This window comes from Lepeophtheirus salmonis, chromosome Z (genome assembly GCF_016086655.4).
Source record: "Lepeophtheirus salmonis chromosome Z, UVic_Lsal_1.4, whole genome shotgun sequence".
NCBI classification, from domain to species: Eukaryota; Metazoa; Arthropoda; class Copepoda; order Siphonostomatoida; family Caligidae; genus Lepeophtheirus; species Lepeophtheirus salmonis.
Window position 1 is genome coordinate 15,716,763 of NC_092584.1, and position 25,414 is coordinate 15,742,176.

Consider the following 25,414-nt stretch of genomic DNA (forward strand, 5'->3'; position numbering starts at 1 on the left):
CAAAAAATATGGCCAAAAAATTATAAATTAGGTAGGTTCCACTAATTCATCCAATATTCCAAAAACGAAAAAAAATAAGACAAAAATATTGGAAAACTATCGTTAGTTTCAATTGAACTTTTTTTTTTACATGTTTGAACAAAACAAAAAAAATTCTTTGTGCTGACCCTGAAACTTGGAATTCAAGAAAAGGGTTTTCAATCATTGAAAACTTAATAGGTGTTATTGATATGGCTGAAGGAGGGATCGTGGTGTTGACTTCTCTCTCTGAAGTATACATGATGTATATTATGTTTTAAAAATAAAAATGTAACAAATATATCCTTTGCCTCAAAATAGTCGTCAGATTCAGTGATAACCTGATCATATGAGCAAAATTTATTAGCAGCAAGCATTTTATTATGTCTGGGAACAGCCAGTAGTCCCTGGGAGTCAAATTTGGAGATTGAGGTGGATGCAGAATCAATTCAATTCATGAAGTTTTGCTATTGTTCTGATTGACTTATGACACAATTAAACAACAATTTCTTGTTTTTTCAAATGGAGCTGTTTTTCTCTGATTTATTCCTTCAAACGCTCTAATAACGCTACATAATATTCACTGTTAATAGTACTTTTCTTTTGGTAGATTATGAGTATTATACAATGCACATCCCAAATTATCGAGGTCATAACCCTTCTAGCTGATTGTTGTGCTTTGGAAGATGTTCACCAGCTCCTGTCCACTCAGATGATGATCAGTTTGGTACTGGAGTGAAGTGATGGATCCATGTTTCATCCATTGTCAATTACTGACGCAAGAATTCCGGTTTGCTACTTTTAAACATTGCCAAACACTAGTCAGAATCCTCAATAAGTTTTTGTTTTTGGCCAACAGTGAACAAACGCCGCACCCACTTTGAAAAGAGATTGATCATGGAAAATCCCTCATGCAATAAAAAGACAACATGTTCTTTTGATATCTTTACGATGTCAGATAACTCACTTTCCTATCATTTAACTCAATGTTGTAGATTTTTGATGTTTTCTGATCTTACCGCCTCATTGGGATGTCTATTACGTTCTGAATCATTGGTGTCTCATCGACCACGTTTTAAGCCAGCAAGCCAACATTTAATTGTTGTTTCTGATGAAGTAGAGTCGAATAAGACTTTTCAAGCCATTGTTTAACTACAGAGATGTTTTATTTATTTATCAAGAGGAAGTGTAATATCAATGCAAGAAATTGTTTTTGGTCCATTGTTTTAGAAATAACACGGTAATGTCCCACTTAGCAGAATAACTCACAACCTGCCAATCAAATTGTCCTGAACTATTTATTGCTGTCTTTTGAAGGCTCATACTAACTGAAAATGAGGCGAATTAAGAAATAGCGCCATCTGTTTGTTAAGCCCAATACTTTTCAGCTCATGTGTTGTTATTAAAATTTATCACAATTAAAATATTTTTTCTGTACTAATACTTTTTTTTAAATCTTGGAGGTTCTCCTCTTTATAACAGGATTTCATTTTCCCCCATCAAAATCATATTAGATGAAGCAACTATTAACAAGGCTGCAGAGATGTGAACCCATTCTGCTTGTGAACATATGGGTAACGATATCTTTACACACAAAACTCTTAATTTAATAACACTAATGCTAAAGAGACTATAATTCTGAACCACCCAGTATATCCAAAAAATGATTTTGAAGGCCTCAAGTACTTTATATTAATATAGATTTTTTTTTGAGGATAAGGCATTAAGAATCAATAATTTGATATCCAATGAAATCGTTAAATATAGATTTTTTTTTCCAAAATCAACTTAATCATAAATAAATAGTCACTTTTTGATGATCTTAGAGTTTCACCTAATGAAATTATAAAGATATTGATCAAAAGAGATGTTAAATTTAATTATTTATGAAAACATCAGAAGATTATACGAGTACATCAAAGTATGAAGATTTATAGAGTGTATTCATTAACTTTTAAATGAGTTCCTTCAGTTTAAGAAAAAAAAAAATAGGTACGTTATTATATTACATCCAAGTCTAGTATTGTGTCAGTTTTTATTTATTCATTCCAAATTATGGAATTTTGGGTTTTTACTAGAAAATTTAATGCTTGAAAGTAAATTTCCAAGCATTCATTTTTTGTTTACACAAAATTTAATTTCCTAAATTTTTTCCGAAAAAATTAATTTTTTGAGAATAGCTACTTATTTTTGATTTTTTTCCAAATAAATTGAACATTCATGTACGCTCATAAAAGACGGAGAAGACACTGTGAAGAGTTGTTGCAAAATTATAATTGTAAGCTCAAAGTGTTCAAATTTTAATGCTCCACTCGGTAGAACTATAAAAAACACTAATGGCGTTTGAAAGACTTCAAGTTGCTGGGTACGTTTTGAGATTTCCATTTTGAAAATTTTCTCACAGCAAACCGAACCTTGGTCATGATGTGGAGAGGAAAGGTAAAAGTGGGCATGTGTTAACATGCCCCTTTCTATATTGCTTTAGAGGCTCTTAAGATGGGACTGATTAGGAGAGAGATAGAGAAAAACAGGATTGTTAGCTCTCCGGTCCTCTTAGTCTCTAAACGTTTCCAAAATCTATGACTGTTTAACTCAGACTTTGGGAAATTGGGATGGAAATCCGTCTTAAGGAATCTGTTCATCAACTCCAAGTAAAAATGGTTCAGATACCGACTTGCAACCTCAGTAATCTTCACTAAAATATCCAAAGAAAATGAAGCTGCTAAGCTCTGCTCTTTTGGTAAGGATTATATTGACTCGGCTTACCGTTTGTTCAATGAATTTATTATAAGGAAAAATGTGGAAACAATCAAAAGAAGAGGAATTAGGAATACAGAAAGAAGATTGGTTAGTGGCTATGTTCCATACAACAATGATTCTCCAAAAGCAGACTCTGTGGTAACAAAAAAAAATTATCCGAAATATATTTTAATCGAACGACAAGCAAAGTCTTGAGAACTTCTGGCCTCGAGGATTTTATAGATAGAAAGTTTAAAAAATTATGGTCCTGTATTAATTATTTGAGCCTTCTGTATTGATTATTACAATATTATGTAAAAGTACACAAGGTATTTTTAATGCATATCATTTAACCTCTCATAGATTTATTTTGATGTAGATTTAATCTGAATGATAATCATGGACACAAATAAATTATTAAAAAAAAAAGAGAAGTTTCTAGACGAAATTTTGCTATTATGAATATTTTGTTTAAAGAAATATTTCGTCTAAATTTAAATAAAAATGGGTTATCCCATCTATCGTAAGTGTAAATATCTGATTATATTTTTGTAGCCGAGGAGGGTGAAGTTTTGAATGGGTGTCTCTTTTGAACCTGGACAGGCTAAGACGAGGTTCCAATTTTCAGGAGGTAATGTAAGCGGGCTTATTGTATGCCCAAAAGGGGTCTGTTGGAGTCCAATGAGATTAGATAAGGGCTTATGTTATAAATAAAGAAGCGATTGACATCTCATAAAACAACTTTACTAATAACTAAGAATTCTTAATTTGTTCAAAATCAATGAAGTTATGGTTAAATAAAACAATCAGTAAAAGGTGCAATTTCTTTTTTTTTCTGCTGCAAAAAAAAAAAAAAAAATTTTTTTTTTTCTCAATTTCAATTGTATTCTATATACGTCAAGATAATAATATATAATTTTTCTTTAATAACAGTAAAAACCAATTAAATATGTTCACAGAAGTTCGTAAAATAAAACTTATAAGAAAAGAAGTTATAAAGAAATGCAACGAGGGGAGGCAAAACACAAGGTATTATAAATTCCTTTTCATCGGAACAATTCTATAAATTTAGATCACGCAACCTGTGTTTATTATTATGGTTTGTGTATGTCTATTTAAGCATATAAAAATTAATTTTCTACAGCCCCTGAGGAAGGCCAACTGCCCTAATTATTGGATTTTGAATAAAATAAAGTTTGGACCAATTCGTTTGCATATTTGGTAAATTTGACAGACAAAAATTGATGTTTAACTGAAATATCTTGTTGTGTCTTTGTTGAGATTGAGAGACACAAGCTATTTATTAGAGGAATCCAGGACGACCGAGAGAAACGAGGAAGAGACGTGGAGGAATAATGCAAGGCTTGCCTTATACGCAACACAGGTTTATTCTTTTTAGAGACATATTACATACTACTCTGACAATTATAATCCATACAGGCTATTTATACGGATAAAAGATCACACTCTACTTTACAATCATCTTAAATAATCACAATAATAATAAGATCATAAAATAAATAATAAGAGGAGGAAGAAAGAAGAAAATCATACACAAATACATACCATCATACAATATGTCATTTTCCGAATAATTTTTCTTTTTTTCATTAAACGTCAATTTTCAATTTTGTATCAAATAATGCCACAAAACGATACATATTGGACAAAATATTTCATACTCTACCATCATAACATTAGAGTATTTTTAATTTCCAGAATATTTTATGAAATAATTTTTGCAATATTTGCAAAAATAAACCACCTATCACGACTTATTTTTTCAAGAACATTAATATCCATTACTTTTTTATTTTTGCAAGTACGGAAAAAGTATTGGTAGGTTTGTGTCCTATTTACAATGTCAACAAGGCCTTTTAACTTAGTTTTTTGACATTTTCTGCACTAATTTTGATTTGGCAATTTTTTGAAAAAAATTACAAATGAACATCTCATCTAGAACAATTTTTTTTATGGAATTAAGTTTGTATATTATTTTCAGTTTATAACACAATATTTTGTTAAAAATAAATTCATAATAAATACAACTAAGGTACCAAGAACCAATAGTAAAAGTATTTGGGGGTGGTACGCTATGATGATACTTTGTGGATTACGTTACTTAATCAGATTGATAATAAAATATAGTCCATTTTCCGCTCAAATGTTATTATTATAGCAAGATAATTATAATTAATAATCAGGATCTTTCTCTACAACAACGAAACGTTCACATTATACTTATTACTATAATAAATAAAAATTCTGTTTATAGAATTATTTTCTGAATATTTTTTCAATTACCAATGTGATGTCCCGCTGCCTTCTTGACCAATCAACACCGAGTAACCCATTGCTATTCTACATATAAAAATGATATTTTTGTGAGGGCTATTCTTCTACTGCTATCATTTTTATATGTATACAGTTAGAATTGTACATCCATGATAGCTGTGGTAACCCATCTTAAAAAATTTGAACACAGTTATGTATTCTGTTTCACTTGTCAAAAATACGCTCACATGCAAAATTATGGTCATTGTGAAAATGATATTCATATTTAGTCAGTAAAACAAAATGAAAAATATTTGTGTAAAAAAATGGGTGAATTTTTCCATATTGATGAGAGATAATTATTAATTTATGTACATAAAAAATTAGTTTACTTTCAGTAACGAGCTACTTTAAATGCCAATATATATATATATATATTAATCAGACCATAAAAAGCTCCAAAGTGGAACGTGTTCATTTTTTATATTTTTAAAACTCATTCTTACATCATATTATTGAGTTTATATATATATATATATATATTGTAATTCGATAAACTTCTCACAATTCACGTCCCTCGATAAGCCTTTCCATTTTGTGTACAAGATAACTTTATTCCAACAACACACTTGAAAATAATTACTAAGATATCCCTTTCTGATCATTTATTTGATCCTTTTTGAATTTTATTGCTGGAGCTGAGTAATTTATTGATAATATCAATTCCATTTTTGTGGATGATTTAAAAGGACATGAGCAAAATAAATAAAAATATCCGCAATTGAGTAATGCAAGAAATCAGTTATCACGGCCCCTTTGAAATTCACCATTTAAAAAAATAATTAGAATGAGAAACCTCCTCATAAGGTGGGAACACAAATATTAGAGCATTATCCGTACTTCCAACAATTCTACCCTGGGAAGGAACAACCTTTTGATGATATATTGAAGGAATCTTAGGAATGAGTATACTGACATGCCACCCAGATACAAGGAGGACCATATCCAGATTTGTTTTCCTAGCCAATGAGAGAGGTTTCTCTTTCTAATTTATTTTATAAGGTAAAAAGTTTAGAGAGTTTTTTGCAACATGGTTTTAGGGAGCCATATCTCACGATTCATTCATTCCATCAAAAAAAAACAAAAAAACTTTTTGTATATTAAAAGGTTCAGAATACACTTAAAAAAAGTGAATTTAGAGTTTTGTGAAGTGAGGTTTGTGTTACAGGGTTCCAAAATGAAAATAAAAAACGAGAAAATTTGATTCATTTCACCAAGGTGAAAAAGGCTGAGCCAAAAAAAATTGTGCTGTTCATGGACCCAATACAGATTCAAATGCAAAAAACCATGTTGTAGTTCCAAAAAACCCATTCTGGTAATATAGACATCGAAAATGACGATAAAATAATATAGATAATTGAGCTGGACGGGTATGTGAGCACTTATTCAATTGCCTATGAACTGAAGATTAGGCAGGAAACTGTTTTAAATAATTTAAATCAGAGAAACTTAATTATATTAATATTTTGTCAAAATAAAGGGGAAAGCACATATACATTTTTACTTTACTTATAATTATATCAGGGAGGATCGATTAATGTTCAAGAGGTGGTTCTGAAGCATCAGCTAAGTAAACAAAGTTCATTTCTCTATTGACAAGTATCCTTCTTGTATGTTGTATAATTTCTCTACAACATGGTGTACTCCATGGGCGTCTCCAGGATTCTATTTTGGCTGGGGCTTGGTTCATGTAATTGTTTTGATAAAAAATCAAAAAATGAAAGAAATAGAAAAATTAAATTTTTTTTTTTTTTTTTTTTCAAAAAAAATGCAATTCATATAAAATATTTAATTTTTAGAGCAAAATTTCAAAGATACAAAGCTATTCTTTAATTTTTGGGAACAAATATCAAAATTCCAAAGCTGTTTATAAAAAAAAATTCAAAAGTTATAGTTCAAATAAAAAATATTACGGAAAAAAATTCAAAAGGCCACTACCGTTTACAAAAAACATAAAATTCAGAATAAAAATTTTTTCTAGATAAAATGGTACAAATCTGGAGCTGATCACAAAATATATATATTTTTTTAATTTTTTTTTAAAATATTAAATATTTAAGTAAAAAGAAAAAAATCTTTAATTTGAAAGACAACATCCTCTCCCCTGTGAAAGCCCCTGCACTCTCTGAAACCTTGGTATCAAAATAATATAAGTAAAGAGCGCTCATCCCCAATTGTTAAGTTTCTTATAACATTTGCAAAAATTAATATTATTCTTACGAAAAATGATTCATCATATAAGGGTTTTTTATCTTGTACGACAAAACTGTAGGAGGTCAAAAATGATCTCATTTGTATCAATCGGAAAAAGCTTAATCAATTATTTATTATTAAGTGAATTTAATATCTATTACGGTATTGGAATACTTTAAAAAGAAATTTCATTTAAACATCTAAACTTAAAAAAATAATTTACTTTTGAGGGAAATTTTGTTATATTAGAATAAATATATACTATTTTTTTTTTTTTGTAATTATGATATTTTTCTATATGTGGCATCTCAACACAAAAGAAAGCTTAAATTATTTATCTCAAAATGGATTTTGGATTGAGTATGTATTGTTCGACAAATTTTCCTCAACGGCTATCAGCAAATTATTATTTTTGACCATTTGATGGAGCATCAAATTGATTGTTCCAATAAAAGAATGAAAAACTTTGATAGACTTTATTTGAAATGGGTCATATGTGGGCCAATATAATCTCTTAAAATATAATTAAAATACTTAGATTTCTTATATGTTTTAAAAACATTTTTCATATTAGAGCAAAAATGTCCTTAGCTATTAGGTCGATTTTTTGTTGTTGTTGTTTGTGGACCAAAGAAGTCAATCATTTAGGTACTACTTTACCCATTGCTTTACCAAAAGTCGACCTATTATTCTTATTAGTTGTCATTCGCAACAGAAAATACTTTTGAGATATACTTTACGATATCTTAAGTACAATTACTCTAAGGAGCTGTTGATGTTATAATTGTTTGCATTAAAAATGGTTCCTGCAAAATTTTAGGTACCGTATAACATTTTTGTAATGGTACTGATATCTTAAATATGAAAAATGGGCATTTTTGGGTCAATATCGGTGAGCCCTATATTATTAGATCCTGTTTAATAATACCTATATCATTATTTATGAAAGGAAATAATAACTATATGTATGATCCAATTTTTCTTATGCAAATTCACAGAATAAATAATTTAATTATGAGATCATTTAATATAAAGTTTTTTTAAAAGATAGCTGATTGTAGGTTATGTTTGAGTATGTGCCATTGGTATATAATGCCAATAGGTATGTAGAAAACGATCAATCAATTGTTTGTGGGTTGATGCACAACAAATTTTTCTATCTATTAATAATCTCATTAATTCATTCTTGAAAATTCTCAAACACATTTCCATTTGAAGTGATCCTACTGAATATTTTTCTCATATATAGGTCTATGATGAAAAAGGGTTATGAAAATTCGGAGGATGACAATAAAATGAGGAGACAAGGAGGATCGGTTGATGGAAAAGTACTTTGGCAGGGTCAATATATCGATCCTACATCATTGTTTCAGGTAAGTTTGTTCTTTTTTTGATTTATTTTCTAGAATGCCATGAAAGGAAACAAGAAATCAGAGGTTTTTAACCCGTGTGCCGTGGAACACCGGTGGCTTAGCGTTATCTTTTGTGCTGCAGATACATTGTTGTAGATTTTTTACTATTTTTTTAGGTAAGGCAAGGACTATTTGAGATGAAATTTTCGTCACCTTTGACTAAAGTCCTTCATCTTCATTTCTCATTATTATTTGAGACGTTAATAAGTGATAATTAAATTAAATACATTCCTTGACGTGAATTAGTTCTTCTAAAAATGAAATGGGGAACCAAGGAAGTTAATTTCAAGAGTCTATTCTTTGAAGAAATATGAAATGCATGGCTCATCAGATATTTTGACTTCTCTAGTTTTACTTCTAATTCTTAGTCAAAGTCCCATGATTGTGAGACGATTACATTGATTCAACTAATGAACGAGGGCTTGAAAATCCTTCCTTTTGAGCTTTTAAAATCAAATTTGGAGGAAAAACGAAATTTTAGAATCTCTAAATCTATTATAAATCTGATTATCTTCCTCTATCAGAAAGTGATATAATTTACATATTTTATAATCGACTTCGGTGCACCGGAGGAGGAGCTGAAAAAAACTTTGGATTCCGAAGAAACAACCATTTCCTTCGGCGATTTCGAAGCCGAATCCACAGCTTCCATTATCTCTAGAATATATGAATGTTAAATCTGAAAGAGATACTTTTCCCCCACGATTAATTTTATACATATATACATACATCTTCTTCGAACTTGATAAGGACTATTTTCATCAATAAAAACATCAATGAATGGAATATTTTTTAATTTATCAGAAAATTAATACAATTTTCACATTTTGTACTGTGGGATATACTCCTAGCAATATGATAAATAAGTGAATCCTCCTGATAAATGTTATCACTAGAATCATGCGATAAGTGCTTCTTCAAATACATATGGCTCAAAAAATTGGGTGCTCTCCTACGTTCATAAGGATATCTTTTTAAATTCAAGTGTGAGAATTTATAAAGTTTTATGAAACTGTACTTAATACAGCAGACCCACCCAACCTTTGAGATATGGAGTACTAACTTTTTTTCAACATTTTTATTCAAGGAGTGTGCTATTATCAACAATAATTATAAAAAAAAACACAAACTATGGGAATACGTTCTAATTTGTGCTTGCCAGTGAATATGCCATAGCGGGCCATAGGTTGCTGACCCCTGTAATTATAAACAACATTATTACAATAATATGTAAAAGTACGCAAGATAATTTTACTGTATACAACGTAACCTCTCCATATATTTTCTTTTTAAGTAAATTGAATTTGAATGGTAATCATGGACACAAATAGAATATTCAAGTGTTTAAAAAGAAAAAAAAAATACTAAATAGAATGATGAGTTTGAAAGTTTTAATAACTACTATGATTTTATAATTCGTATATTAATACCAAGTCTGAATGTCAGTGCAAATATTTAGTATATCTTTAATAACTATTTGGGATATCACGTTATCTTTTCTTTTCTATATGTTGGCATCAGTTTATTTGAAAGATATATATTTATATACAGGAGTGACCAAACCTTTTTAAATTTTATATATTTAGTGATAGATTGATCGTAGAGAAAAACACTCAAACTAAATAGTTTAGAAAATTTATTAAATTTTATTCCATATGTTATAAATTATTCAATATAACTGCCTCATTTATCGACTAACTCCCTTGGACGTGATTGAAATGTACACACCATAGATTTGGGAAGTTCCGCATATTCCATCTGAATTGGAGGACGGAGATCTTCTAAATTTAAATATTGGGGAACTTTTACCTTCATCTCGAGATAACCCTACATAAAGTGGTCGGACTAAGATCTGGACTCCAAGGGGGCCATATAGATTTGTCCCAAAAAGTAATATTTGCTTTAAGCCACTCTCACAGCCATGTACAAGGCCATATGGTTAACATTTTTTTAATCGTTATCAATAGGATTTCGAATCTAATGCAGCATGTGCCTTCCCCACATTAAAAAAAAAAAGTTCTGATTGGCAATATGCCCATTCGTTGTAATCACTGCAACTTCAATTTGAACCTTATCTAAAACTCTAAGGCCCTTTATGACATTTTGGAGCAATATATCTGATTCAATTTTATGGGTTACCATATCTTGATAGCCTCCTGAAAGTTATGCGAAAAAGTTATGAAAAAATGCGGTCCTTATCTATACAGAAGAATTCTATATATAATAACTGTCTTTCTATGCCAAGCATTTCATAGTTGAGAAAATTGTCTAGAGTTTTAAATTTAAATTCAGGGATATCCTCTCCAATATGTACATATATCAAGTCCTAGTTAGAGTTGCTTCCTTAGAACATCTAAAAGTAACTATAATTTTTTATCCAGTATATTATTCTAAACGCAATTGCTAAATTAAATTCAGAATGTTAAATTAGTTGTCGGTTCTATTACCATAAAATAAAGATATTTCAGTTTAATTAAATAAAAAAACTGGGATGCAACCCACCGCTGATACTTGAAGAAAACTATTTTGAGCCCCTTAGAAAACCCCATTGTACATTCAATGTTGGGTGTGTTTTCTGGTACCGCCAGGTACCAAAACGGGATGTAACCCACCGCCAATACTTAATGAAATACTGGGATCACTTCACAAATCCACAATGGTACCCCAAATGTTGGGGTGTTTTCGGGGCTTTGTATTTCTAAATTCTTATTGGGTTAAAGTTATAATCTGCTATATGTTCGGGGTACAATTAGGGGAGGGAGCTGTGAGGGCTATTAATTGTTTTTTCAGGTATTGACGGTAATTTGCACCCCGTTTAGGGACCTGGCAGGCGGCCCCCAATATTCAAGGTACACGGGGGGGGTTGTGAGGGTCTCTTAGTAGTTTCTTCAAGTATCAGCAGTGTGTTGCTTCCAGTTTTGGAACCCGTCGGTACCTGACAACTCCCCAACATTCGGATTTTAAAATGACAATTCATTACCTATTACCATCACAATCATTATCCAAAAGCTTTCTGTGTATGCACATCATTATTTAAAATATTTTCTATTATATAAGCTTAAATCAAGGATAATAATTACTGTAAAACTCTATTACCTCTAATTATCTAAAGCCATCACAATACCCTCAACTAAAAATGTAATTCTTAATATTCAAAACTAAAAGTAACTTATGAAGAAGTGAGATACGATCAAGTCGTTTAAAATGATCAGGAATTCTTTTTTTTTTTTTTTAAAGTTTGCAATATATTTTTGACATCTTCTGTATATATGATGTTTATTCACTTGGGACTTCATGTTTAATCCATATATTTTTCTCTATTTAATAACAACTTTAACTTGATACAGAACAATTACATATAAAGTAAAAATATGTCTAATTAAGTTAAAAGAGGAAAACACGAAAATAATTTAGTACATAATTATAATTTAATACTTCAAAGACTCTTATGTGAAAGAATTAAAAGAAAATAAACAAGAAAGAATCAACAGGTGAAGGACAAGAAAGCTAATGCGTGTTTCTAACATAAATACTATAAGATTAGTCGGATATATATATTATATATATTATCTCATCCAACATCCTGGTGATTATTATCAATAACTTGCAAATCTGCCCACTGTTTCTCTACATATATTCCTAAAACTATATTAAATTGTTCAACGTTGTGATAAAGAATTTCGCGCTTCTTACAAATGATTAAATATTTGGGCATCATCTAAATAATAAAAAGGTCATAGAGAAAGTTCATTAAACCTAACAGAGTTCTGCTTGTATATTTTGATCATTACATACAAAATAGAAACTATTTTTAAACAAATGTTATGAACAGGTACATTAAATGAAAATCAAAGGTAATGCTTATAATTTGTCTGAGCATCAAATGAAATGATTAATTAAGTGATAAATATAATATAATATAAGTAAAAAAAATTGATTATTGTGATAAATTTTTACAAGTGGGATTAGTTTATTAATCAATGTTCATACTAGCCATTTCTCATTTTTGGAGTTACAGGGAAAACAAAAGTCAGGCTCTTTGTCTGTGCAGGATATCTTTCTTTCCTTTCAAGTAGTTTGAGCATTCCTTTCACCTTTACATATTTCTTTCTCCCTGTACTATTTCAATTCGAGTGTTTTGTCAACTTTTTTTTTTTTGGATTACGTCAACTACATGATTAGGTCATCACCCTATATATTTTATCTCCATGGTATTATTATAACATTACAATGTTTTAATTATTTTTTGAAGTATTATCGTAATACTAATCGTTAAAAAAATACATTTATTGTTTGTTTGTCTACAATGGGCATGTTAAAAAAACAACCAATGAAAATCAACATGGTAACCCAGATAATTTGAAGAATGCTCTGGAGGAGAGAAAGAATAATGCTGATGACGTCTTATTATATCAGTCACAATTAGCTGTGACTAGGGAGAAAGGAGGGGGAAAACACCTAGGGAATTTACTAGAATTAATCCTATATCAATCCCCAATTCTACACTGAGTCTAACAAGGATTTCACATTATAACTGCCCAATAAATCTGTAAAGTTACGCGCCATCTTTTATTATCACACACAAATGTTCGATTTTAGAAAAGAATGCTCACTACTGAGGAATACAATAATAGCGACAACTTCTAAGGAAATGAAAATTGACTCTTTATTCTACCAATTCCCCCAAAAAAACCGGGCCTGCTAAAACAATCGTAGACTTACATCATTGTTTTTTTTGTAAATAAAATATAAATATAGTTTTTTATCATACTCCTAGGACATTAAACTTCTCTCTCTTGGCTTTCTAGTCACCCTTCTTAATTTTGGACTTTAGTGAATTTGTATTTGGTGCCGTTGGTCTTCTCTATGACGTCAAAATCTATTTTTCTCTCGCATAGAGTTAAAATACATTAAAGTTATTTCACTCAATCTGTAAACATGATGCGTATTGAAGGTGTTCATGAAAAGATTAAAAAATTCCAATGTAATTTCTGCGCTAGTTCCTTTATGCGCTCTGGAAGCTTGCAGACTCATGTTGAAGGAGTTCATTTGAAAAGAAAAAAGTTCCAATGTATTTACTGTTCTAGTTCATTTACACAATCTGGAAACTTAAATGTTCATATTGAATGTGTTCATAAGAAGATTAAGAGATTCAAATGTAGTGAATGCTCTAGTTCTTTTACAACCTCTGGAGTCTTGAAAAGGCATATTGAATGCATTCATAAGAAGATAAAGAAACACCAATGTAGTTACTGCTCTAGTTGTTTTACACAATCTGGAAACTTAAAGGTTCATATTGAATGTGTTCATAAGAAGATTAAGAGATTCAAATGCAGCGAATGCTCAAATTTTTTTACAAGCTTTGGAGTCTTGAAAAGACATATTGAAGGTGTCCATAAGAAGATAAGGAAATACGAATGTAGTTACTGCTCTAGTACTTTTACTCAATCTGGAGGCTTGAAGGTTCATATTGAATGTGTTCACGAGAAGATTAAGAAATTCAAATGTAGTGACTGCTCTAGTTATTTTGCAAGCTCTGGAGTCTTGAAAAGACATATTGAAGGTGTCCATAAGAAGATAAAGAAATACCAATGTATTCAATGCTCTAGTTCTTTTTCCCAATCTGTAAACTTGAAGATCCATATTGAAAGTGTTCATACGAAGATCAAAAAATTCCAATGTGGTCTCTGCTCTAGTTTTTTTTCACAATCTAGAAGCTTAAATCAACATTTTGAAGACGTTCATGATAAGCTTAAAAAACACAAATGTAGTTACTGCTCCTGGTCTTTTACACGCTCTACAGACTTGAAAAGACATTTTGAAAGTGTTCACGAGAAGAGGAAAAAATTCCATTGCGGTTCTTGCTTTGTTTCTTTCACACGATTAGGAAGCTTGAAGAGGCATCATAAGACTTATCATAAGTAGACATAGTCATGTGCGACTTTTCCAAGATAATACAGCATATTTATACATACAACTGAGTCTGAAATTATGTAATTTTTATCTGTTTATTCATTAAAATACGGTTATGTTTCCTTTTCACTTCAATGAGTGTGTGGTTTGTCCAAAGTTCAAAAAGGACGGTGCCATTGTGTTTCCAATTTCCAATTCAGTAATAGTATTGTTTAAATTTATATCATAATAGTTCATAATCTATGTTCATAACTAAATTAAGATTTGATTTATTGCAACACTATATATTTGTATAAATAAATGTATATCATTCTACTAAGATCCTTCGAGAGTTAGGAAGACTTGTTTGTAATTAAATTCATGAGGAACTCGTTACAATCACACAAAAGTTACGGAATATTGTTTATGTAAGATCGCGAAACCTCACATATATAACACTAAACACGGCACGAGAGAGTAGCGCCACATTGCGGAAAAATAATGCACTTCCCTGAATAATAATTATGATTATCCGGCTAATGAATACTAGCTATTAGCTAAAGGGCTTCAAAACGAAGTTCAGTCATCTGTGATTTTATTAAATGATAATTAAAGTAAAAGTATTTCTTGACCCAAAGTGGTTCTTCCAAAGATGAATTGGATAATTCAAGAAGTTAATTTCAAGAATCTATTCAAGAAATAAGAAACGTATGAAGTCCTTCTCGCATGTAGTCCTTGAGTGACAATCTGGATTTATATCCATTAAAACGAATCCATCGGGTATCTATTAGTTAATATTACTGGAACGAGGTAAGTCAACCAAAAACGGTTATTTTTTCTTCTTAAGTTAAGAATGGACTTTTCCTCATCCTCATTTTGATTCCATGTGAAATAAGTTCAATCCTCGGAGTCTGTTTCTTTAGTGAGCAAAGATAACGAAGAGCTATCATCAATTTGGATCTTCCAAGATAATATGAATATAGACCATTCATGAATAAATCATTCTTACAAAGTTGGGGAAAGTAACCAACATTTCTTCTCATGAAAGTCAAGATAATTTTTATTGAGGAATAATTACTTTCTTGCACCTTAAAATAAACACAACAACAGTCAACATCTATAAAGAGTTTATCTTCATACAATTTTTATAAATCTAATTACTAGTATGGTTACTACAGCCCTCTGATCTCTTATACAATGGAAAAAAATAACTATGTTTTATTATTTTGTTGTAAATTTTCTATCATTTTTGAATTAGATACTCAGGACTAATACTTATCACTTCGACTTTTCTTTTTTTATGTTAAAATTTAATACATTCATGATGATATCCATATGGTCCTTTTAAACATATTTTTGTATTCTATTTATATAGTATTTACCTTACACTTGTTTTTATTAAGTTAAGAGTTTAAATGCAATTATTTATTTTAGAATCAATTGGTTGAGGCTAATAACAAATTATTGATTTGATTAAAGTTTATTTCATCCTTTTTTTGAAAACTAAAATATTATTGAAAATGATTGATAAATAGTGATTTCCATACTACGCATAAAATTTCATTATTTAAAAGAGGAAGAGAATTGAAATGATCCTCCTCTCGAGTAGGCAGACACAACACAAGACACACAATGGCATTTGTATAAATTATAATTATAACTTACTTTCAACCTACAAATATTGCAATATTTCAATTTGTAAAGATGAAATATTATTATAAATTTAACTATTGTTAATAATAACTATAAATCTTGTTATTTATTACTTATTAATAGCTAAACAATACACCAGCGTCACACAACAGTTGTTGTAATTTTAAGGCATACTAGCGCCTTTAAGCAATCCATACTTATAATAGCCGAATCGACTAATGAATATATATTTTTTAAATTTACTTGTGCCCTATTAGTTTTTGAAAACAAAATTATATATGCATAGGCAGAATTGTATAAAATATGTCATAGCCAACGGTACTTACTTTTTCTGTTTGACAATTTGAATATAATCTTATGTTTTCCTAGGCAGTGATTATTATTAAATAATCTACAACAACATTATAAACAATTGAAATAAGGTCTTCATCTACAGCTGTTGCACCGTCTGATATATAGTTGTTATTACTTCATGTTTCATGATTTAAAATGATTATTTTTTATAAAATCCTTATTAATAATTTTTTTTACTATCTTTAATAAAGAAATCAATTAAAAATCTTATTTAAAAAGAGTACATAAGGTTTAAAAGAACTGAAGTTACTTTTTAAATATTAACTACTTAAATGAATGTCACACTATAGACTTTAATAATACATTTAAATAACACAATGCAGCAGCATTTTTGCCCATAGGCTAAAAACTCACTTTTATTAAGCCGTAGAACATAAATATGACCATTAAAACTTTCAATTCATGAAGAATTTGCCTTTATACATTTTATTTTAGGGAATAACTAAGATTCAGTGCCATATTTCGCCTTGCAAAAACGATATATATGAAAATCAAAGTAAATAATGAATTGATAAAAACATTTTCGTATTTAAAAAATAAATTATTTATTAAGTTATCTTGATTATATTTAATAAAAAATGTATATAGCAACAAAAAAATCGAGTAAAATGAAGGTCCTTACTTAGATGCTAATTTCTTTTTCTTCAAATTCTTTATATCATGGCTGAACTTATAGAATATATCTTATATTTCAATTTAAAAAAAGTCGATTTGATTGAGTTATGGTCAATTAAGTTTATAATATTTATATACAAAATTAAATATAATAAGCTGGATAGGTTGCGTAAATATATATTACAATTATATTCCGACGAAAAAAATTAATGACATAAGAATCTATATAATTACATAGTTTATATGTAAGCATGTATTAACTTGTTTAAATTCATCCTTCCATAAGAGGTTATCACCGAAACTATTAACTATTGTGAAACATAGGATGAAGCGTTTTATAAAACGGGTATGGAATTGTTAGTGCGCACTGGAATGATTCTGATGAGCTCAATGAACAAAGCCAATTTTGAACAAAAAAATAAGCATGTTTTCTTTGTTAAGCCCGGAAATTTTGGACCATGTTCTATATACAAGATATAATATCCACTTTTTTTTGGTCCATTAATACAAATATACTTCTGAATTTACAATAGATTTGTCTAAAAAAATATATATATTCATTTCTATCAAATTTCTCTTTTTAAAGCTTGGAACAACTTGTTTTAAATGAATGTTTTTTGTTTAGCTTATTTTCTCCTACTTCCCTTTCATATTGTAGATAGGAATAGTCTGTCATCTGTAAAAACATACCTTTCATTATCAAAATGAATTACTTTCCAAATCTCGAAGAAAATGATAACTGTGTCATCTCAGTCAATTTCTAAAGCATATTATATAAATTTTGTAATATATGTAGTTACTCGTAACTCTTAGTTACGCTATTGATAATTACCTCTCCCAACGAAGTTTGTATGTTTAGTGGTTGTCAGCAGGTTGACGACAAAAGTTAAGGATCCATTTTGATGTAACTTGTTGGTATGAAGATTATAAATAGTCATAGTAAGATCCCATTCAATTTAGATAGCTAACAAAATGTTAAAAGTACATTGTGGCTCATAACTTTGGAATATATTGAGGAATAGAGCTAAAATTGAAGTCTTGATGTAATTTTAATAAAGATGCCTCATATAGTAAAAAATCCAAGGTCGATATTAAAAGACAAAGTCATACAAAAGATTAAAAAAACAAAGTCGACTATCACCTTTGAAAAAATTGAGGTACAGAGCTGAAATGATCTCTTGAACAAAGAAATAGTGCTGACTCAGCATGCTGACATCCTCACTACATCAAAGGAATATTGACATCATCTCTAGAGTAAATTATTATTCTTACTAAACTTGGAATAAAATTCATATTTTTGAAAACTAATGATGGATATCCTTGGACTTTGTGGCATACAATACATATATGACAAATATTTAAGTATTAATGTAATATATCTTCAACATGCCACATTTTCTAATTTGACATGGAAAAGAAGTTATATTTACAATTACGCAAAAAGAAATACTAGGTATACGCCTATGAAATGAAATCTTCGGCTATTGGTACCTAGGTGTCGCAAGGTAGTCATTATAAACCGGTCCAAAAATCTAAATACTCATTTCAACATGTGTCAACAATATTTAATTCATTGCTTGTATAGTTATAATGTCTAATTTTGTGCCTACAAACAACGATGTGCTGAGATAATTGATCCTCTGTTACCAATTGAAGAAAAACTCTTCTCAGGTCCATCAAATGCTTGTGGAAGCTCACGGTGGACATGATCTAAACAGAGCATAGAGGTTCAGGTGGTTTGAAAAATCCCAAAGTGGTGATGTTAACGTGAGAAATGAAGAGTGCGGACGGCCACTGAAAAAGTTTAAAGACCCCGAATTACAAGCATTTATCGATAAAGATGATGGTCGAACGCTAGAACAGCTCGCAGATCAATTGGGTGTTCGCTGTTGGACCGTTGGAAAACGTTTAAAAGCAATGGGAAAAATTTTAAATATCGGTAGATGGGTGCCACATGAACTGAATGAAACGCAGCAAGAAAACCAAAAACCACTTGTGAAATGCTGCTCACCCATTACAAAAGGAAGTCGCTTTTCCATCTCTGTTTCCGTGCGTTCCGCTCGAAGTAGAGACGCAATCTCAATACTTTTGGTTCTTTGTGATAACATGTTACGATTAATGTGTTAATTTTTTTGGATGGGGTGACAGACCAATCAGTTTGTCTGCTTTTGAGAGGAATGATCATTTCTTCTCATGTGTTTTTCATATTCTTCTCTTTTTTAAGTGCCTCAATTTCAACTAGGCACCCGGTCTATTAATATAATTCTCTACTTTTCCAGATAAAGGAATTTGTACATTTTTGACTTATTTAAAAAAAAAAGATTTAGAAGGTTTTTTTTTCGATTGAAATATTAGGAAAATAAATCCCGATATAGTATGTTGACATTTTTTAGATAACAATATATTGACAAATTAATTCCTTGAATTCCTTTTTCCCTACGAGTCACATCTTTTAAAAATAAATTTTTGGATGTAAGATTCAACATTTATATTTATTATTTTTCTATGTCAGGTAAGTACATTGTTAACAATAATACTCCGAACAGTGGAGTCAAATATACCGCTCCGTCAGATTTATCCCAAGATTTTGTGGTATAGACGTTACGTTAAGAATGATTTGTTTCAAAAGGTTTAAATCTTGGGACTTTATAAATGCGACAATAATTGATAACTTTCGTTTGATTATATTAATCATATATTCAAACTATGTTTATCTAAAGGTTAGAGTTTACTGCTCGTTGAGTCGTTTTCAACTCGTTCAGAACTCTTTGTCTTATTTAACTGGGCCTAAATATATTAAAAAGAATGGTGGGTAGAAATAGTGGATTATTCGATATATTAATGTTTATTACAATATTAATACAAAAAAAAAAAAAGATTTATATTTAAATAAGATAAAAATGTTGTAAATCTCAAAGAATAAATAATAAATTCAAATAAAGGAACTAAAAGATAGCACATGACACTCCTAACATTTCGTTGTCAGCCATTTTCATATCTTCTCACTTGAACAGCTACCATCAGTCTTATATGAATTTTTCTCACAAGCTTCCACTTTATGAACAGAATCCTCATTCAATATTTAGCTAATTTGTAAGAAAACGTGCTTCTTGTATTAAGGATTAAATGTATTATTTTCAAAAGGACTACTCTTCCGTATAATATGTTATTAACAAAGTGTTTAGTAGGAAAGGAATATAACAAGTTTTCTCAATAAAGTAAGCCCTATTGAGAGATGATTATTCAGATATGATAGCCGCAGTCAAATTATCACCACAAGGGAACCCTTTAAAGCAAGGATATCCGGTCTTTGGTTTAATCCCAATTCTCCACCAATAACCTCCAAACCATTCAATTTCAAATGGTTAACAAATTCTGTTGCGATTAAGTGATGTCGTAATCTCCTACTTCTGAGAAACTTTGAACACTTTTGCAAAACATGTCATCCACTTGGTTTAGCCCGGGGACACCAAGGGCAGCATTTGTTACGTTTATTGTGTATGATGTTTCTTCAGGATAAACCATCCATTGCGCCAGGTTGTGTAAATATTTGTCTAAAAATGTTATAGGTTAAGTTGCGACCACCGTCTAAAAGTCATATATATATGCCTTTGCTAGTATTTGTTAAGCACAGTGTAACAGAGGCTTGAGTAAGATCTTTTTCAAACTCTTTTTGAAATTTAGCCTTCTTGTTTTTAGTTTCGGAAATCCTGATCCTCATCCTAAGAATAGTTGGATGGTGTAGTCATGTTTTTATACCTAAAGAGAGTCGTCAAAAGATGGACTTCAAGAGTAAAAGAATGGTGATACTGGATATGAATAACAAGTAAAAGGCAATAAGTTATATGAGCCTAAGAGGTAAAAAATTATTTTTGTCGAGATGTTATTTTTCATGAAAAGTCATTGGTTTAAACGAAAATGGTTGTGATTCTGAGCTTGTTAAGAAAGTGATAGTATTTGAGAATTCAAATGATTCAAGCAAATTCAGAAGGGCATATCGGCTATCGTTCTCCTCGTAAGATTAAGGATAGTGTGCAAGATCTCAGAATATCTAAAAGGGAAAAGAGAAAACAAGATTGTTTTGGTGCAAAAACATATGTGTTGCACGAAGATCCAAAGTGACTCGAAGAGGCTATAATGGAAGAACTTACGTCCTTGAAGAAAAACGAAGTTTGGAATTTGGTAGAACGTCCTGATAAAAGAAGTGTTATAAAAGCAAAATCGGTATTTAAATTGAAGAAAATAGGACTGCAAGATTCGAGTGACACCTAGTGGCGAGAGGATATTCTCAAAGGTATGGAGAAGATTATGATAAAACTCTCAGTCCTATTATTAGGTTTCAAATGTGCTATTGCAAAAAAAAAAAAAAAAAAAAAAAAAAAAAAAAAAAAAAAAAATGGGTAAAAGTATTTTAAATTGTTGACTATGGTGAGCAGTTAGAGTCAGATAAGGGCATTTTTCTTCGAAATAATTTCAAAACTTTTTAGATGAATAGGAAGCTCAGTGTAGATGTTCATCACTCTTGCAATCCCCAATCAAATGGTTTAGAGGAAGCAAATGAGAAAAGGCTTACATATATGGTTAAAAAATAACGTCAAACGGTAAAGTGGATTAGTCCATTATAAATCGCGGACTACTTGAGATGAGAAATATGCCACAGGAGAATGAAATTAGCTCTGTAAAGTTAGTATTTGACATAATATGAGGTCAATTTTGCTAATGTTACCTAGGAAATCCAATTATAATTATGATTTATCTATCAGGGGAAAAAAGCAGACTCATGGTCTTGATTAAGGAATAAACCAGGTGTTCCTATTAGCATTGGACAGTCCGTACTAGTCCAAAATCACATATTTAAACTATGCGTTCATGAAAAAAAAGTAATCAAATGTAAAGATGAAGGGCGCTACGTTATTGAGATAGAAATGGAGGTTGGTGGGTTCGTAATAGGTGATATCTCCGTATATACGCCAAATAAAATAAATTAATAATTTGGTTTGAGATTGGTAGATTAGTATTATAAATTTATATTATTTTAATAAGATGAAGAGGCTAGGTAGAATGGCATTCGATAAATACTCCAACATCGATAGTGTATATATCTATAAACTATATATTAGCGAGTATATAATAAAAACGTACAATTCAGGTACAACAAGGGGAATTATGCAACAGTCAATTCTGGACCAAGTTTGACCTTCCTCCAATTGACGGTTGTCATAATTTGGCTCCGTCAATTATCCGGCCATTGAATCATAACCCTGATTGCATCATTAATATAGTTTTCCCACAAAAAAAAAAAGAGTACCTAATGAAGAAAGGTTTTTCCAGGTAGATTTTCCATCTAAAATTATCTGGACACTTTTGCCTATAGCAGGTATGAAAATAAAAAATTTGAACCTTTATTGTAAAAAAAATGGTTACAAATTTAATTTTCAAGGTGCGCACCTTCGCTAGCAACACATTTTCCCATCTTTCCGGCAATTTATGGATGTCTTTTCAAAAAAAAAAAAAAATGTTCGTCTTTGCCTGCAAACCAGCCATCGATCCATTTTTTGGCTTCAGCAAGGGAATCCAAAACTAGTTTTAGGGAAGAAAGTAGACTGTTCACAACGTCAGGAAGGTCATTAATGGCTGTATTTACATGGACACGAGCTTCAACAACATGGTGTATCGGCAAGCACAGCAAAAGGTTACACAGTCCTTTTTAGAGACCAGGATTCAATTCTGCCCGATACAAATTTAGGCCTCCTAAATTTTTTTGAAGCTTCCCTGATTTTTTTTCATATTTTAAATATGTTTAAAAGTCTGTTATTACTGTTCTCATTGCACATTGCATTCCTTTATTCCTCTGTATATTTCTACATCCCTCTCTCTATATCTAATTTCTTTTACATTCATTCTTTGTTTCTATTTTCTCTTTATTCAGTTCTACATAACGCGGTGAGACCCTCTGTTATTATATATAAAGTTTACATATTTTTACAAGTAATTATATAACGGTGTCTATTAATTTTTGATGGGCATACACCCCCAAATGATGAAAGCTAGTCTGACGTTTTTTGTAATGGTTATCTGGAGATTTTTAATTTTATTTATAAATGCATTACGCCTGTTTTTCATCTTACGCACCACCCAGTGTACACTAGTGCCCCACAAATGTAATATTGATACCCCTACTTATTTCGATGAAATTTACTTTACCCTTTGATATTTCTTTTCCGAATGCACATTTTTTTTTGTAGTAATCTAAATGAATAAACAAATACTGAAGCAAATCGGATGGTGAATAATCCATCTAATTGGTAACTTGTTCGAGTTGTTAATTGTTTAATTTTCTGATCATTTTGTTTCTGGTATATACTCGCTAGATGCCAGCCTGCTTTTTTTTTTTTTAAATAACTACTTATCACTGATACAGTACATACAAAATTTTGTAGTTATACCTATAATTGATGAGACATTTAATATTCCACAAATAGTTCAACATCATTATTTGTTCATTTTCCAATAAATTAATTAGTATAAATAAACACAAATTGTACTATAACTCTCTGTGTTTCTCAAGCTATACCTTTTATTGTAAAAGGGCACCCGAAGAATAGCCATATTTGCTGTAAAATGTAGTTTCCTGTTGTATAATAAAGTTTCAGGCTTAACAAAGAAAACACGTTTTCTCTCGTTCAAAATTGCCAAATTATTGTTTTATTTTAATTATTATTCACTTGATGGAACAGAGTCCCGTAACACCTCATTAGGACGCCCACCGCGTTCTTCATCATTGGTGTCTGTACGACCATATTTGAAGTCAGGAAAATCAACGTTTAATTGTTGTTTCTGATAGAGTGGAGTCCCACAACACTTTTCAATCCTTTGCTTCGCTTGATCAGTATTTTTCCCATCAAGAAGCACGTTAAACTTAAAACACGAAACTTTTTTTGATCCATTGTTTTGGAAATAAAAAAAGTAGCCTGAAACTTTGAAGAATAACTCTCAAACTAAGGAACATATTGTCATAAAACTTTAACAACTCTCTTTTGATGGGTGGTAAAGAACGAAAACTATATTAATAAAAATAGCACCATCTATGGGTGAATACTGAACTTTTCAGCCATTGTGTTTACTGTTTTTTCAATGGTGAGCCTCAAAGCTTTTGATTGTATTCGTTAGTAACTCCACATTTGCTTCGGACAAACCATTCAATTTATGGGTTTTGATTGACAAATATCTCCCCTTAACTGCCCATTCCTGTAAGAAACTTTGTATCTCTCATGATTCAAAATTTCTGGTCCCATTTGACTAACTACTCAGTTATGCAATAGTCAACAAAGTATCTTTCAATCCCTTTTTTCATAACTCTTGATGCCATTCTACTTTAGTAACAGTATTGTAGCACTGGAAATCCGCTGAGGACTGTTTTGTATCTCTCAAGTGTTCTGGTCTTCAAATATTATGTCAGAAGGTCATGAAGGGTCTTTTCTATTAGGATAATCTCAAGTAATCCTTCATAGCCCTTTGATGGTCCCCTCAGTCACTCTTTAGCGAGACGATTAATGGATTTAGTAGTGTTTTCCGAGATCCCCTTCTCCAAACTGGTCAAGAAACTCAGAATTCCTCTTCAACTTGTGTCCTGCAATTCCTGCTCTCCTTGAGAGGTATTTCCCATTTTGTCAATCTTGGAAAAAAGGCTCCTGGATCACAATACAATGTCGATAACTTTTCCAGACTAACGCCTCCATCCATGATATCAGAGATACGCATTCTTTTTTTTCTTCCACACTCATGATGAAGACCTAGTAGTGAAATGTTTATCATTGTCATTAATAAACAAAAGACAAACGATGGAATGTTGAAAAAATAATCGCAAAACTCTCATAATTATGAAAAAAATGAGAGTTCCAGTCCATGTTTTGCTTACGAATCATGAATTACCTTTTCTGACACATTAAATGACATTCAAAAACTGATTGTACAATTGTGTGCGCCCCCATAAAAGACGGAGCGTAACCGTGAGGATTTGTTGCAGAGTTAAACATTTGTAAGTCCTTTTTGGACTTGGTCTTAAATTGGGGATAGAAATAAGGGTAATTCTAGAAACTGTCATTGTTTATTTCCTTATTTCCTCCTTCCCTTGTCACAGGTGATTGTAGCTGATCTAACGAAACACCATGAACACTATTATTACTCTTGTTCCAAACATTCTT

The 25,414-nt window shown here is 30.6% G+C and overlaps 1 protein-coding gene across 1 annotated transcript in view; it reads left to right on the forward strand.

Annotated features, from left to right (window-relative positions):
• LOC121130290 (inactive dipeptidyl peptidase 10) overlaps window positions 1–25,414 on the forward strand; it is a 463,275-nt gene that overhangs the window by 45,703 nt on the left and 392,158 nt on the right. Inside the window, exon 2 of the mRNA XM_071893684.1 lies at window positions 8,534–8,657. Within this exon, the coding sequence (XP_071749785.1) occupies window positions 8,538–8,657 (120 nt within the window). The 5' untranslated portion in view covers window positions 8,534–8,537. The remainder of the gene's footprint in view (window positions 1–8,533; window positions 8,658–25,414) is intronic.